General features: G+C 40.2%; 3 protein-coding genes across 3 annotated transcripts in view; 2 read left to right on the top strand and 1 right to left on the bottom strand.

Annotated features, from left to right (window-relative positions):
- The first annotated feature begins 97 nt into the window (after positions 1-97).
- Positions 98-17986, top strand: part of LOC124137805 (zinc finger MIZ domain-containing protein 1-like) — a 423984-nt gene continuing 406095 nt past the window's right edge. Inside the window, exon 1 of the mRNA XM_046504266.2 lies at positions 98-208. The gene's annotated coding sequence lies outside the window, so the exon portion shown is untranslated. The remainder of the gene's footprint in view (positions 209-17986) is intronic.
- LOC124140281 (glycine-rich cell wall structural protein 1-like) lies at positions 1077-2836 on the bottom strand. The gene is made up of 2 exons (XM_046507791.2): positions 1877-2836; positions 1077-1085 (listed from the first exon to the last, which is right to left on the bottom strand). Exons 1-2 carry the CDS (start codon positions 2834-2836, stop codon positions 1077-1079), a joined length of 969 nt encoding a protein of 322 aa, XP_046363747.2.
- LOC125382659 (extensin-like) lies at positions 2835-3734 on the top strand. Its single transcript, XM_048400724.1, has one exon. The coding sequence runs from the start codon at positions 2835-2837 to the stop codon at positions 3732-3734; it is 900 nt and encodes a 299-aa protein (XP_048256681.1).

Below are 17986 nucleotides of genomic sequence, written 5' to 3'. Positions count from 1 at the left end.
TATCCAATCAGCTTATGCGTAAGGGGCTATCTAAGCCAATCAAAGTATCTGTTAGGCAGCGTGCGGTATCAATTAGTTACGGTGGTGATTATTGGGTCAATCGGCGTGAGGGATCACTCCAAGCCGAAAGACACATTCGGCGGCAATCAAGAAATTCTGTGAAATTTCTGAAGAAGCGTGCAAATAGTAGCGTGATATTATCAAAACAGTAAGTAGATATTTATATACACGTCTTTTCCGTTTCTGTAAGTTGATAGTGCAATTGAGTTGTCACTGGCGCTTAAGTCTAGAGTTGGGCGACTAAGCATGCACAAATCGGTGTCAATTCAACACAATAATATCACTGATCATTACGTTTTGAAAGAAAGCACATTTAGAACGTGACAACGCCGCAAGAGCTTTAGCGCGTCACTGCTATTTACATAATAATGTCTAAGGTGTCGATTGCAGATCAGTCATTGTTAATTGCAGTTTTGACAGGATTTTAATTTTTCAAGTCGTTTGTTTTGTTATGAGTTGTAATCTTTGTTCTCTGTGCATTGAAAAAAATCTAACGCAAACATTTGCCCCGGCTGACAGCTGTCTTCGTGCAATCGGTGCTGATAGACTCTCAAAATAGATGCGCACGTGGGACTTCACGCCTGGCTTGTTAAAAACATAAACACGATAAACCTGTCCTGCCCATCTGCGTTGTCTGAGCGTTACTCATGGTATGAACGGTACACACCGGCAATATAAAACTGATGTATATATGCTGTGGATTTGGGGAGGATATTAGCTAAAAAAATATTTGTTATGTATATATCGACTCGCATGTTTTTTTTGTTTTTTTTAAAATTACATCTTTTAATAATTTAATATATCTTTTCACTTAATGTTATAAAATAAAATCAAATATCACCTCATTGGTAATCTGTATCAAAAGATGCTATTGTGTAAAAAAAATATGTAAAAACAATGTGTTCCTTAAATGTATTCTATAACCCTTAACACATGTATGTATGTTCCTTATTTGAAGCTTTGTTATAGATTCGAGGAGCTTAACATGTTTTGTTCCATATCAGTATTGTAAAAGGTTAATCAATCTTGAAGAGACAATTCAAGATTCACAAATCCATAACCTTATGCAAATTACTTGCAATATTTACATCAAGATTTCACCAGTAAAACCGAAAGATTCAGTGGTGCAACATGGTGTCCACCACATAACAGTGAAACCTTGTTAATCTGGACAGTTGCCATCCACCAAAAAATGTCCAGATTAACTCTTTTCCGGAATAATGAATCAGGGCTATGAAATAATGTCACTTTGTAGAAATGTAAGCATTCCTAACAGTAAAGGTGAGGTTTCTGAATTAACAGGATCCGGAATGGCAAAGTGCTGTATAAATATTTAAGTTAATCATAACTGTTGTACTTATACGATGGAAATAAAATAAGGGAACACTCCTTTGAAGGAGTCACATATTAGCCATACAGGGTTTGTTCCCTGAAGATCATCCAGCAGGGTAATAATAGTAACAATGCGATAGGTAATATTGTGTATCAATAGGATCTTGCTGAACCAGTTGTATGAAAAGCAATTAAAAAAATAATATGCATGTCTTAACAAGGTTTAAGAAATCACATTCCAGTTTTAATTGGCAGTACTCGTCCCATGTACAATTACAGCTGTTCCTTTCCCAGCTGCTGTATGTGTGTACGGGCTCTGTGTCCACACACACCTGCACAATGATTGCTGCTGCGTTCTACTTGATGCACAGCGCCACCTGTAGGTGGTGCACGTGCAGTGTTGCCAATCTGCAGGTGTGACTTCATTACAGATTTCCCAAACTGCACCATCCCGTGAAAGGATAGCATCCCAAGTGCTTCTTACTTCTCCAACTCCTTCCCCACCCCCTCCAAAATCTGCTCCCCCACACCCCATCTCCTGCCCCACTCCCCATATCCACACCCCCACCCCCCATTTCCTGCCCCATTCCCCATATCCACCCTCGTTCCCCATCTCCACCCCCACTCCCCATCTGCACCCCCACTCCCCATATCCACCACACACCCCATCTGCACTCCCGCTCCACATGTGCTCCCCACTCCCCATCTGCACCCCCACACCCCCATCTGCTCCCCACTCCCCATCTGCACACCCACACACCCATCTGCTCCCCCACTCCCCATCTCCTGCCCCACTCCCCATATCCATCCCACGACCCATCTGCTCAACCACACCCACCTGCAACCCCACTCCCAATATCCCCCCGCTCCCCATCTGCACACCCATGGCCACTCCCCATCTGCACACCCATGGCCACTCCCCATCTGCACCCTCTCTCCCCATCTGCACACCCATGGCCACTCCCCATCTGAACCTTTCTCCCCATCTGCACACCCATGGCCACTCCCCATCTGCACCCTCTCTCCCCATCTGCACACCCATGGCCACTCCCCATCTGCACACCCATGGCCACTCCCCATCTGCACCCTCTCTCCCCATCTGCACACCCATGGCCACTCCCCATCTGCACCCTCTCTCCCCATCTGCACACCCATGGCCACTCCCCATCTGCACACCCATGGCCACTCCCCATCTGCACCCTCTCTCCTCATCTGCACACCCATGGCCACTCCCCATCTGCACCCTCTCTCCCCATCTGCACACCCATGGCCACTCCCCATCTGCACCCTCTCTCCCCATCTGCACACCCATGGCCACTCCCCATCTGCACCCTCTCTCCCCATCTGCACACCCATGGCCACTCCCCATCTGCACCCTCTCTCCCCATCTGCACACCCATGGCCACTCCCCATCTGCACCCTCTCTCCTCATCTGCACACCCATGGCCACTCCCCATCTGCACCCTCACTCCCCATCTGCACACCCATGGCCTCTCCCCATCTGCAACCCCACTCCTCATCTGCACACCCATGGCCACTCCTCATCTGCACACCCATGGCCCATATCCACCCCACTCCCCATCTGCACCCCCACTCCCCATCTGCACACCCACTCCCCATCTGCACTCCCACACCCCATATCCACCCCACTCCCCATCTGCACACCCACTCCCCATCTGCTCACCCACTCCCGATATCCACCCCACTCCCACTTCCCATCTGCACCCCCACTTCCCATATCCACCCCTCACCCCATCTGCACACCCACTCCCCATATCCACCCCACTCCCACTTCCCATCTGCACCCCCACTTCCCGTATCCGCCCCACATCCCATCTGCACACCAACTCCCCATATCCACACCACTCCCCATCTGCACCCCCACTCCCCATCTGCACCCCCACTCCCAATCTGCACCCCACTCCCCATATCCACCCCACTCCCCATCTGCACCCCCACTCCCTCTCTGCACCCCCACTCCCTATCTGCGCACCCACTCCACATCTGCACACCCATTCCCCATCTGCACCCCCACTCCCCATCTGCACACCCACTCCCCATCTGCACCCCAACACCCCATATCCACCCCACTCCCCATCTGCACCCCCACTCCCCATCTGCACCCCCACACCCCATATCCACCCCACTCCCCATCTGCACCCCCACTCCCCATCTGCACACCCACTCCCCATCTGCTCACCCACTCCCTATCTGCTCACCCACTCCCCATATCCACACCACTCCCACTTCCCATCTGCACCCCCACTTCCACCCCCATCTACCCCATCTGTTCCCCAACTCTCCATATCTATGTGCAGCCTGTGTTGCTTGTGGCAGGGTAAAAGAGATTTATTCCCTGTTGAGGAATTTATTCCCATCCAAGGCGGGATACACAGTATGTTATCAAGATCACGTGGACCAATCAGATCTCATCATTCTGACATGGAGGTATGATAATATCCACTATACCATGGATGTGGCAATAGTTTAAGAGATTTATTAATGAACTGCCATGTTGATTCCTTGTTAAGGTCCAGCGTACCCCAGTCTTGTCCAACTTCCGACATTGTGATCATGCTGACACTACTTGTTTTCCTGTACTTGACTTGATTATATATAGACTTGATATATGTATACTTGATTATATGTACGCTTGATTTTATAAAGTTGGTTGTTGATTGGTTGGTTTGTTGTTTAATGCCACACTCAGCAATATTCCAGCTATATGACGGCGGTCTGTCAATAATTCGAGTCTGGACCAGACAATACAGTGATTAATATCATGAGCATCGATCCACGCAATTGAGATCGATGACATGCATCAACCAAATCAGCAAGCCTGACCACCCGATCCCGTTAGTCGCCTTTTACAACAAGCACAGTCACCTTTTACGGCAAGCATGGATGGATTGCTGAAGACCTATTCTACCTTTATAAAGACTTGATTATATGTAGACATATCATTATATATAGGCTGATTATATGTAGACTTGATTATATTTAGACATATCATTATATGTAGGCTGATTATATGTAGGCTGATTATATGTAGACTTGATTATATGTAGACTTGATTATATGTAGACATATCATTATATGTAGGCTGATTATATGTAGGCTGATTATATGTAGACATATCATTATATGTAGGCTGATTATATGTAGACTTGATTATATTTAGACATATCATTATATGTAGGCTGATTATATGTAGACTTGATTATATTTAGACATATCATTATATGTAGGCTGATTATATGTAGACTTGATTATATGTAGACTTGATTATATGTAGACTTGATTATATGCAGACTTGATTATATGTAGACTTGATTATATGTAGACATATCATTATATGTAGGCTGATTATATGTAGACTTGATTACATATAGACATATCATTATATGTAGGCTGATTATATGCAGACTTGATTATATGTAGACTTGATTATATGTAGACATATCATTATATGCAGACTTGATTATATGTAGACTTGATTACATATAGACATATCATTATATGTAGGCTGATTATATGTAGACTTGATTATATGTAGACTTGATTATATGTAGACATATCATTATATGTAGGCTGATTATATGTAGACTTGATTACATATAGACATATCATTATATGTAGGCTGATTATATGTAGACTTGATTATATGCAGACTTGATTATATGCAGACTTGATTATATGTAGACTTGATTATATATGGACATGTCATTATATATGGGCTGATTATGTAGACTTGATTATATATGGACATGTCATTATATATGGGCTGATTATGTAGACTTGATTATATATGGACATGTCATTATATATGGGCTGATTATGTAGACTTGATTATATATGGACATGTCATTATATATGGGCTGATTATATGCAGACTTGATTATATATGGACATGTCATTATATATGGGCTGATTATGTAGACTTGATTATATATGGACATGTCATATATGGGCTGCATGGTATAGCTGGAATATTTCTGACTGTGGCTAAAACAACATTCATTTAGCGAGGGCCACATGCATCCCAGTCAGTGTCTCCCATCACTGTCCATTTACCCAGCGCTGGGAGATAATTACACTGAAATTCACCACTTACTCACTGTAGAAATATAGTGGATAACATATTGACGCTAAGAAATTTTACCAGTCCAAATGGATCTTCTATGTAGTTCCGTCCCTACTTTACAGGGACACTTAATACCAGTCCTGATGTATTTCTGTCTATTAAGTCATAATTTGTTTCACAATAGTAAAGGGGCAAACTAGCAATCGTTATCTGTAAAATTGCTGCAGATTGACCCCTTTCCTGGAGGGCAACGGCTCAGAAACCCTCTGATAAAAATGTCAGAGCTTGCTGTCCAGATAGCTTCTATGTCTTCCATACCCAACTTAGACAGACATTTATCTAATGTCTTCAACCCCGTGGGGACTGCGGATTAGAATTGGTTCCAGTAACCTATACTTGCCGTAAGAGGCCACCTGATGGATTGGATGGTCAGGCTTGATGAATTTGGCGTTGGATGTTGCTCATAGCAATTCACTGGTTTGTCTTGTCCAAGACTTAATTATTACAGGCTGCTGATATTGTTGGAATATTGCTGACAGTGGCGCAAAACAAAACAAACAGATAAAATATCTTCAAGGAATATATTTTTTTCTCTGCCCTAACCAGTTCTATGCATTGTTATACCCTGTCCTATGATACAGTGATTGTACCATGTGGATTACAAGCAAGGTAAAATGAGATTTAAAAATCAATCCTTTTTTTCTACTAGTTTGTACAAGAGACATCAACACTCCTTTTAGTAATTCACTCAAATATACAAAATATGTTTTTAATGTGCTGTCAAACGAAGAAGGAATGTTCCCAAGCATCAGGTTTTTATGTATCATATTGTGCATCTTATAAAGTGGGTGAGTGAGTATGATTTTACACCGCATTAGGCAATATGCCAGCAATATCACGGCAGGGGACACTAGAAATGGGCTTCACATATTGTACCCATTTGGGGAATCGAACCCGGGCTTTTGGCATGACGAACGAGGGCAGTAACCACAAGGCTACCCCCCAGCCCCATATCTTATAAAGTGAGTGAGTACGGTTTTACGCCGCTTTTAGCAATATTCCAGCAATATCACGGCGGGGGACACCAGAAATGGGCTACACACATTGTACCCATGTTGGGAATCGAACCCGGGTTTTCGGCGTGACGAGCGAACGCTTTAACCACAAGGCTACCCCACAGCCCCATATCTTATAAAGACCTTACAATTGAGATGAATATTGCAAAGTGTTTTGTTATGGCCCAGTGGTATATAAGAAGCAGAAAACTCACATAAAAAAAGGATTGATTTACTGTTAGCAGTGGCGTAGACATTAGAAAACACCATATACCGTATTAGACGGTAATAATAAGCACCCCACTCTAACGGCGATATTTGCTAATATATTGGCTAGTGAACAATCCCAATTAGCACCCCTTCCAATTGATCAATGTTTTATTTCTTTGTGTATAATACACACTCATGTGTTATATGCACCCTAAATTATGGGCAATTTAATCCTGGAAAATATATCTGTCATATATGATACGCACATACTTTTCCTTTGTATCATTTCAGGCTGTCAGCATAAACTACGAAATTTACAATCTCTCAACTCTGTTTTATTTTTCTCACCAAAATTATATTCTAATAAGAACCCCCTATTTCTAATTTTGAGAGCGCCCTGGGCGCTTATCATGTCGAATACGGTACTGGCCATCTGGTGAATGAATGTCAAGATGGCAATATGAACAAATCAAATATTTATCCTGGCCTTTCTGCGGAATGTCATATGAATTCTAGTTGGTTATCAATAAGTTACTACAGATACTCACAAGCATAGGCGGGCGGTCGGGTAGCCTAGTGGTTAAAGCGTTTGCTCCTCACGCCGAAGACCCGGGTTCGATTCCCGTCATGGGTACAATGTGTGAAGCCCATTTCTGGTGTCCCCCGCTGTGATATTGCTGGAATATTGCTAAAAGCGGCATAAAACCATACTCACTCACTCACTCACTCATAAGCAAAGGCTGTCAGCTGACCCAGTAGATCGTCTCGGGCAGGTCTGCTTCCATTTCTGCTGGTTACAGGCCAACGGCCCATCATATAAGTTGGTCCCTGTGTACTATACGGTATGTGCACCAGCTTTGGTAATACTTCTGCAAAAGGTTTGTCTTACTGAAATATTGAATTGCAGATCGGTTTTGAAATATGTTTTTATATAGGTGACACATACAAAATCTATCTTGGATATCAGATGGATTTGCTTAAAATAGGCGCACAAGACAAGAAGGTATTTATTTTACCTCCCGGAGATAAACTGATTCAGAGTGATATTTTTCTTATAATTTCACAGGCAGTGTTATAGATAGATATAGGTCTATAGATAGATCAATAGAAATGTAAGGCTATATGTTTTTTTCAAATTGGTTATGGATCATCAACTGACACTATTGAAATTCAATGTGGGGATGGGGAAAGCATAACTTTTTTATTTTGTCAAATGCTAACTAAGTGTATATGATAAACTGTAAGACCAGCGTTCCCGTTTACTGGTAATTACCAGTTTTTTACCGGTAAAATTAGGCTTGGACCGGTAATTCATGTGACTGCCAGTCCCTGTGGACCGGCAAATAAAGTACCGGTACCTTATAAATCTTTGTTGTTGAACAAAACATGGGTGATATTCAAGTCGGCTTGTCTGTTACCATCAGGGTTTCCCCGTGTTTATTTCTAGGTTAAATATCCATTTGTAGTGACTTGTCTCGAAATATATTAAAAAAAAGAAGAGAAAATTGTGACTGACGTTTGTGTGGATGGCGTATAGATCTAACTAAGTTACTTCAGAGATGACATCTTTGCACTGAACATGATGTTGCAAGAATTAAAACCAAAATATTTTCATACGTTTTTTTATTTGTTGAAAGTTGGGACTGGCAAAAATTAGGGGGGACTGGTAATTTTTAGAGATGCCAGTCCACAAGGAGTGGCAGTTTCAAAAGCCAGCGGGAACACTGTAAGACCAATCAGATCAGGTTGTAAACTGCACGAGGAAGGTAGTACCATTTAGAAACAAATATCCTTCTTTTGTTTTCATTCCCACCTACTGACCAGAATGTTTCATAACATAAAAAGCAAACCGAGAAATATGAAAAAGTTTAGCCTTGGGGTTATCGGCAAAATGTTGGGATCGATTGGATTAATGGAAACACAACATTTTGTGCCTTACCCAAGATAATATATTATTTATATTTTACCTACAGAAATCATATTTCACATCTCTTATCTGAAACCACTGGACCACTGAAAATGAAATTAATATATGTGTCAGGCTTCTATCTTTGACATACTCTGTAAAAAGGTAATGTTTCATGGAGTATTTCAATAATAAGCCATTAGAGTAACAGATATCTTCACCACCTGATTTATCATTTCAAGAAGTGCAAATGGTAGATACTACTAGTATCGCGTAGAAAAGATGAAACACGATAGTAATCTTGAAAGGATTATGTGGGGAAATTCTTTCATATCTGTTAATGCAAGAACAAGACCAATCAATAAAGGTTAATTTCTGATGAGTGATTCCAGCGATATCACGGCGGGGGACACCAGAAATGGGCTTCACACATTGTACCCATGTCGGGAATCAAACCTGGGTCTTCGGCGTGACGAGCGAATGCTTTAACCACTAGGCTACCCGACTGCCCCTAATTTCTGATGATCTTGGAAAGGATGAACCTGAAGAATTTTAGGATACTTTGAAAATTATGCGACAGCATGTACATATCTTTACTGTTAAGTATCTTAATACATCAACATGCTCAACTGTTAGAAAATGCAAAACGTAGTGTTTAGGACAAATGATGGCAGTATTTTATTTGGGTAAAAGGTAGCATTATATTTATAGGGCAAAATGTGGGATTATTTTAAAAGGGGCAAACGGTAGTGATGTTTTATTAGGGCAAAAGGTGACAGGATTTTATTGGTGCAAAATGTGGCATTATTTCATTGCAGCAAAAAGTCAAAAGCATCATGTCAAAAGTTGAAGGTGACTTTATAGCCAATAAAAGGTGGCTTCGTATCATGTTTATAAGATTGAAAATTGGTGTCTTGTAGCAGGGCAACACTTTTTTAGGGCTGGCTTTGTTTTTAAAGACAAAAGGTAGAATTGTTTCATAGGGCAAAAGGCGACATTGTTTTGTTTTGGGTAAGAGGTTGTGTTGGTGTAATTGTTTTATTAAAGCAAATGGTAGAATTGTTTCATAAGAGGAGGAGTTGGCTTTGATATATTAGGGCTATAGGTAGCATTTTACAGTATCTATTCAATGTGTGGCATTCTTTTTTAGGGTAAAAGATGATGTTTTATTAGGGCAAAAGATAAGTATGTTTTATTATGACAAAAAGTAGCATTGTTTTATAATGAAAAGCAACATTAGAGCAATACTGGGCAAAAATGGTTTATGTAGTTTGTTTATTAACACAGCACTCATCAATATTCCAGCTATATGACGGCGATCTGTAAATAATCGAGTCTGGACCAGACAATCCAGTGATTGACATTATAAGGATCTATCTACGCAAGTGGGATATGATGACATGCTTCAACCAAGTCAGCAAGTCTGACCACCCGATCCCATAAGTCCTCCTAGGACAAGCATAGTGCCCTCTTAACACAAGCATGAGTTGCTGAAGACCAATTCTAACCTCGATCTTCACAGGTTGTCTTATGTTGTGATAATTTGTAAATTTCATCATAGTGGGACTTGACACCTAATTTGTTTAGGAGTTATGTGGGAATGAGGTAGAGTAGATGTTGGTTGGTTGGTTTGTTGTTTAACGCCGCACTCATCAATATTCCAGCTATATGACGGAGGTCTGTAAATAATCAAGTCTGGACCAGACAATCCAGTGATTAATTTCATGAGTATCGATCCACGCAATTGGGATCGATGAAATGTATCAACCAAGTCAGCGAGCCTGACCACCCGATCCTGTTAGTCGCCTTTTACGACAAGCATAGTCACCTTTTACGGCAAGTATGGGTTGCTGAAGACCTATTCTACCCCGGCGTCTTCATGGACTATGGACCAACACAGTAAGGAGCTCAGGCAAGTGAGTTAACTGACTATAAAAGTCCAGTTTCCACCCTTGCCGATCTAGGCTGGTATTGTGGAGTTACATTTTGGCTGGACTAACGTGTCTCTGCATAGTCCAATCAAAATCGTGCACCGAAATCGAAATCCGGTTCGTAAAGTGTCATGCAGATTTCGGTCGACTGCAGGATTTGCAAAGCATGTGCACCGCTAACTCGTTGTCAACTGATATTTTCTAAATCTTTTCATGTTTTTAATCAAAGTGCTCACGTGATTTGATGCACTTCGTGATGTAAGACTCGTTTTATCACAATATAGATCTTGATTATCAATCAGATCGTCTTGACTGGGCACCACCGTTTTGTTTGAAGCAAATGCAAGTGATACGAGAGGTTGAATCTGATTGGTCAATAGGAGAGGCATAGAAAGGACATAACTCGTAATAGCCACATGTGGCGCTACGATCGAGCCCAGGAATTCCAGCCAAGTTCGGCAAGGGTGGAAACTGGACTTTTAAAGTCAGTTAACTCTCTTGCCTCGGGAAGATTGGAGCGGCTGTGAAAGTTTAATATTACTCATAATAGTGGAAAGATTTAGTGTGACCTTGGTTTGAAATTCTTGTGTTTGGGTGCCAAGGGCACAGTTAAAATCATAATGGCATGGTAAAATTAGGTTTTAGGCACCTCAGGGCACACTTAAAGAGTGTTTCAAATAAGGTTCTATATAAAACTCAGTGTTCATTATAATTCAATTTGTAGAGGTTACCACGCGAGTGTGTTTTGGGATGGTAAATATCCTGTATTAGGAATAAACATTGTATTTAGCTAGCCTTGGTGAGCTAAATACATAACACACAAGCATGGTAACCTCTTTATCATATAATGTCATTCTGACAACAATCAATATAGTTCAAACTTAAACCTGTTTCATATACAGTGGCGTTACTATATATAGGCAAAACAACAGTTCCACACAAATTGTTTCTACTTGCGTTTCGTGGCAATCCATTGGACTGTCCGCTAGAGTAACTGCCCTTTATGAAGGGGAAGCTACTCTAGCCCTAGTCTATGAGACATCACGTTTGTTTAGAGTCTGCCGGTTCTGTCATAACGTTACAAAGTGCAGTCAGATGTACACACAGCAACAAAACTAAACAATTTGGACATAATTCGACCAAATCCAACTGTTGGGGAATATGGGGAAAAGGTTCCAAGCTGCAGAGGTCCACAAGCACAGATATGGAAACTAGTGGCCTTGCTAAATTGCTTTGCAATTTATATCTCCGACGTTGCCAAAGCTTGTGAAATGCCTTAACTATGTCACAGTTTGACACTTATTTTTCAGTATATTAGATTTGTTTTGATAATGATAACAATTATCCCCGTAGTTTCTCCAGATCTCCAATAGTTAATTCTGACTCGGTCACTGAATGACAAGGGCAATGCCATGTTTGTTTGTAAATACTGAAACTGTCCCTGCTTGACCTTTCATATTTGCATCTCTATCCTCATATGACCCCAAAGGATATCTTTTTTTTGCATTGGCTTTATTATGCCGAGAAACCTACCCATTATATGATAAAATATGATATCCTAGCTAATGGTGACCTGTCAATAATTATATCTGGACCAGAAAAACAAGTAAGTAATATTATGAGCAAACTACCATGCCGTCATTGTATGATAATAAGAAAACAATCACTGAGTAGGGCTGGGACGAGTCTTAATTTACTACCCGGGTACCCACCCATCTATTGCCCGACCCTACCCGGGTGCCCGCTGTTGGTTTCAAGAGATATAGGTCCAAAATATCCGTTTGGGAACAGTTTGACTGTAGCCCTGGCGAAAGGGATTTAAATAGACGTATAAATCTATTCTTGTCCCTTTGGAATGAGGTAAATCACTCATTTACCATGGACAGATAATCTGTTGGTCAAATCTTCTTTACTTATTCTCAAAGTCTGTCAGCAAGGAGAGAAACAAAAGAATGTAAAATGGTGTCCTTTCATCTATAATGCTAGGATTTAATCAGTTTCTTTCAAGTCTGATATGTGTAAAAGAGACTAAATACTGTGTCCACGATGGTGAGAATGTCAGAGTATCAGGAGGATTTGTCCATGACAGTTGGGAATCATATGATCAGTATACCTGGGAGATGTGTCTGTTTTGTTTGCTTGTTTGTTTGTTTAATGCCACACTCAGCAATATTCCAGCTATATGACGGCGGTCTGTAAATAATCAAGTTTGGACCAGACAAACCAGTGATTAACATCATGAGCATCGATCCACGCAATTTGAATACAATGGCATGCATCAACCAAGTCAGCAAGTCTGACCACCTGATCCCATTAGTCGCCTTTTAGGGCAAGCATGGGTTGCTGAAGACCTATTCTTCCCCGAATCTTCATGGCCAGATGTATCTGTGACAGTTGGGAATCACAGGATGCATGCTGAACATAAGTGCCTTTTCAGAAGCAGTGCGGTAATTCAGTTTTTGTTTAGCTCACCTGATTCAAAGTCAAGTGAGCATATCATTTCAGCCCTGGTTGTCACTTGTCTGTCGGCAGCAGCAGCAGCAACGGTCTGTAAAAAGGTCTTTCTCAGACATGACATGGGTCTGCACGACTAATAAAGCAAAACCTTGACATGCTTGTTCCAACAAATGATGACCTCTGAATTTGTTCAAGAGTTTCGAATCAGATTTTCAAAATGGCAAACATGACTGGTGAATACATATTCAGGAGAGCTACAGTGCCAGAGCATTATTCTGTGAACTATAAGTTTTCCCTACTGAACCATATCAACCGAATCATGCACTGGATGACTGATGCCATCCTCCAGGGTCGTCTAGGGACAGTCTGTGGTGGAACATTGTCTTTATGTAATGAGACATTTCTAATCACAATAATAAAGTGACTTTGAGAAGGCAACATCTAATTATGCCTCTATTGTTTGTGTCATCCTTTTGTCTTTGTTGGGGGTCATCAGTAGCTGAAGATCACAGGCCAGTGATACGATGAGGTTGGATGTTATGTAATTATAGTCTTGTCAAGCCTATGGTTAATTGATCTGTCAAATCAATTTCTTTTCATAACAGTGTTGAGATGAAGAACATAGAAATGGCCTGTATTGATCCCATTGTGATATACTGTGTGTTTGCTCTGAGGACAATGGGGGAAGCACATGTTTATGTTGAACACAGGGTAGAAAGTGACATTGCAAGACATGGGTTATTAGACAGGAAGACAGAGAATTGGTGGGGAGTTTCTTTATTGATGGTTTCAGGATGATAGTGGATAAGGATGATGTTGGTGATAAGGATGATGTTGTTGGTGATAAGGATGATATTGGTGATAAGGATGAGATTGTTGGTGGTGATACGGATGATATTGTTGGCAATGAGGCTGATATTGTTGGTGATAAGGATGATATTGTTGGTGAAAAGGATGAGATTGTTGGTGATAAGGATGAGATTGTTGGTGATACGGGTGATATTGTTGGCAATAAGGCTGATATTGTTGGTGTTAAGGATGATATTGCTGGTGATAAGGATGAAATTGTTGCTGATAAGGATAATATTGTTGCAGATAGGATAAGGATGATATTGTTGTTGATGAGGATGTTATTGTTGTGATAAAGAAGATGTTGTTAAAATTGATGATGTTGGTGATGAGCATGATATTGCTTGTGATGGAAAGAATGTAACAGTCACCGGTTCCCACAGCTTCATCGTTTGCGTGTTAGTAGTCATGAATATTTAACAAAAATGAGGAGTCACATCAATAATTTTATTCCATCAATGATTAAGCATTAAAAATAGACACTCACCTTCAAACAATATTTTTGTTTCACAAAGAGTGGCAATTTGCTATTCTTAATTCAGATGTAATTGACAGGTCTGAAGAGATATTACAAGGCTTCCTATTACCAAAAAAAGAAATTTCTTAAATGTTATAATTAACACATTCATCGGACATATCCACTGTCAAAATGCTGAACTCATTTTACAGAGTGTGTGAAAGGACTTGTTGAATGCACACAAAAATACCCCAACATGTTCAGCATACTTAATCCCTGCGCACTCCATATCCATGTTTGATATGTCGACCCAAAAAGTAGAATCAGGGGTCGAGTTAATATCATACAGACAAACTCAGAAATGGCGCAGAGTGTCAACGGTTGATTAAAATACTGCTTCTTTACGAAGATCGCGTCCTCGGATGACATTGTGTTGATGGGTTTCTCAGGAACTCGCCGAATTGATTTTGAGTTTAGCTCTTTCCATTAGCTCGTGTAAAGAAGGAAAGGACTAAAAATGATGTTTTTGCCAAGACCATCTCCAGAAATTACTATTGCTGAAAGTCATGGTGATAGAGAAGAAATCATTAAGGCCTTCCAAGCTATCTGAATGTAGGATATGCGCTTGCGTGTTCCAGTACTTAAGTTCTGGCAATCGAAGCTAAATCCTGTTTTTGACGGATACATTGAAGAAACCAATGTGACAGTGATGAAACACTGACTGAACTCAATATCACACGTTCCACAGAAATGACCACAGAATGAATTCTGCAATATTTCTTTCTTCATGTTTATGGTACCATTGTAGAAATTGCTTTTTTTTAATATATGATCTAGATGATAATCTTTTGTGAAATTGACAAGAATAGAATCTGTTGACTTTTGATCTTTGCAGGTATATCATATGTCAATTTCAATACCAACTTGGCTTCTAAATGATGATTAATTCATCTCGATGATAGCAATCTATTATTCTACCCTTTGTAGCAGTGTTGGAGAAATTAGTTTTGACGTAAAATCTTCAATAGTGTTTAATAGGTACTAGGAGGCATTTACTCAGTCCGTTTCTAGCGGATGGCACTGATGGTTTCTAATATTCCATGGTAGTATTGATTAAAACAAAATATAGATTTGTGTAATGTTCAATGGTAGTATTCGTTTAGATAAAATATAAGTTTGTGTAATATTCAATGGTAGTATTCGTTTAAACCAAATATAAGTTTGTGAAATATTCCATGCTAGTATTCTTTTAAACAAAATATAAGGTTTTGTATTATTCCATGGTAATAATCATTTAAGACAAAATATAAGTTTGTGTAGATCAGGAATTTAATCATAGTAAATTGTATGGGTAGTTTGAAGCTGCTAGATTTGAAGACAAGAGCCTTTGGTATTTATAAATGTATTAAAATGAAAGACATGTATTATTATTTTATCGGATACCGATGTTAATTGTGTGTTTCCTAATTGAATGTTTATCAGTTAACAAAATTGCCTCTGTTATTTGATTATTTACTTTGTACATACAAAGTTATGGAAAATTAATCCACTCATGAGGTATCCATTTAAAGTTAATGCTTACTTGATTATACAGGGGACATGGCTGGCCCAGTCATCTGAGGCGCCACGATTTGCTGTGCAGAGTTGCGTCCCTTGGACACACAAGAAACCTATGATTGTTGGTTAGAATCAAATGTTTCTTGGTCTGTCAGCACCACAACCTTGCTTGTGGGTTTCACACAAATGTAAACTTCTGAGACCTGCATCCCGTCAGGCAGTGATAGGTGTGGTGAATTGGGGTTTAACTTCACTTCCAAGATTATTGCTCTGATATAGCGACATACATGCATGTGTGTGTGTGTGTGCATGTGTGTGTGTGTGTCTGTGTGCTCTGTACTGATGCCAATTTATAGTGCAAGCTCACTGAGATACCATGCCGCAGTTTAACATGAATACCCTACTCAGACACAGTATACTGACTCCGAGCCGACCAGTCCTTGTTTTAGCCCCTTAATGCCGAGCACCAGCCAGGGTAATAACAAGTACCATCTTTTAACGTCTTTTGGTAGGTTTCTAGGGATTGAACCCCAGACCTTCCGCTCTCCACGCGGATGCTCTACCACTAGACCACGGAGGCGGTCTCAAAGCAGTGTTAAACCAACTAACTCCCTCACTTGATTATGCATATGTTTGAATTGTGTACACCTGGAAATAAATTAAGAATAACTTGCTATATAATTCCATATAGAATAGCCATATTAAAAATTCATACCCTGTATTAATTTTCTGATGAAGTACATTTGGTCTTTAGAAAATGCCATGCTCATCTTGAAATACAGAAACCATGATTGATTATCTAATTTTTGCAACAGTTCCGTGCAATAGCTATTAGTTACCCTTCTATTTGCCTCCTCTGCTCCTGTGCACCCTGATGTGACTCAGTACTGGTGACCATCTGGTGGAACATAAGGTGCTCTTGTACTGACAGTTCACCAGGTACCTGTGGTATTTCAGACATCCAGCAAAGTGAGGTCAATGCCATGTGTAGGGATTTCCAAACAATGCATGTCGGTTTGGAAAGTATGAAACTGAAGAAGGGTGTTGCTTAACTTTTTAAATGGTGTATACATACTGTATTCACTGTAATAAGCGCCCTGGACACTTAGAAAATTAAAAAAGGGGCGCTTAAAACCAATTGGAAGTTAAATTTGTTGTCCATGATTGAGTGGTAGTGAAAAATATTAGTTCAAACGTCCATGAAACTAATAATATCTTCAGCAATTATTTACTCCTTCTATATTGCCTTTTTTTAAATGAAAAGAATATGTTATATACTCAAGAAAATACGGACTGTCATGTAAATTTTCACTCTTAGTAGGAGACTCTTTTGCAATTACTTACAGCTTGGTCTTGAAGTTGGTCAAGGAATGCTTATTGCAGTAGGTCGCTTAATACGGCAAATACAGTATATTCATTTTTATGCTTGTTAGACCAAATGGTTACAGATAATTGAATGTCTACAAAACTTACTAATTTGTCCGTAATGATTATCAATTAAAGGTGGGTCATCGAGCCTGTTTACTGGCTACCCCTTGCAAACTCTGACTTCCCTGAACTGATGAAGGCAATTAGACAGACCCTGCCTTGAATGCCCTCAAGTGAGAGATGTGTGCTATGGCAGCATCTCTGAAGGATATCAAGTGCAATGTCAGAAAAAAGTAATTGACCAAGGATGTGCCATCGTCATCAGTGTTTTGTGCAGCAGATTGATCACTGAATCATTGCCTGATTGAACTATAAACAGAGGTGTGATTCATTGATACACCAGTCCTGGGAAAATGTTCAGCACCACTTAAAATATATCTTCATAAAAAACAGCAATTTCCTGAAACCATATCATTGGTTAATTTTATGACAAAACTGTTTAGTGGCATAATCATGGCAATAGTGGCATAATCATGTTGAAATATTTAAACCAAAAGTAATTATCTAATGACACGTTTGTGACTGTACCAGGGCAGAAGTTGCAGCATCTGCTTCTTTGTATCTATGATATGACTCAATCAGTGTCATATGTTGTTTCTTTGTTTTTTTTCTTGTTTTTTTTTTTACACCGCACTCAGCAATATTCGAGCTATATGACGG

This window comes from Haliotis rufescens, unplaced genomic scaffold, assembly GCF_023055435.1.
Source record: "Haliotis rufescens isolate VD_foot unplaced genomic scaffold, xgHalRufe1.0.p SCAF_20, whole genome shotgun sequence".
Lineage (NCBI taxonomy): Eukaryota > Metazoa > Mollusca > Gastropoda > Lepetellida > Haliotidae > Haliotis > Haliotis rufescens.
The sequence above is the reverse complement of the archived record's forward strand: the minus strand, read 5'-3'. Positions and strand labels throughout refer to the sequence as shown.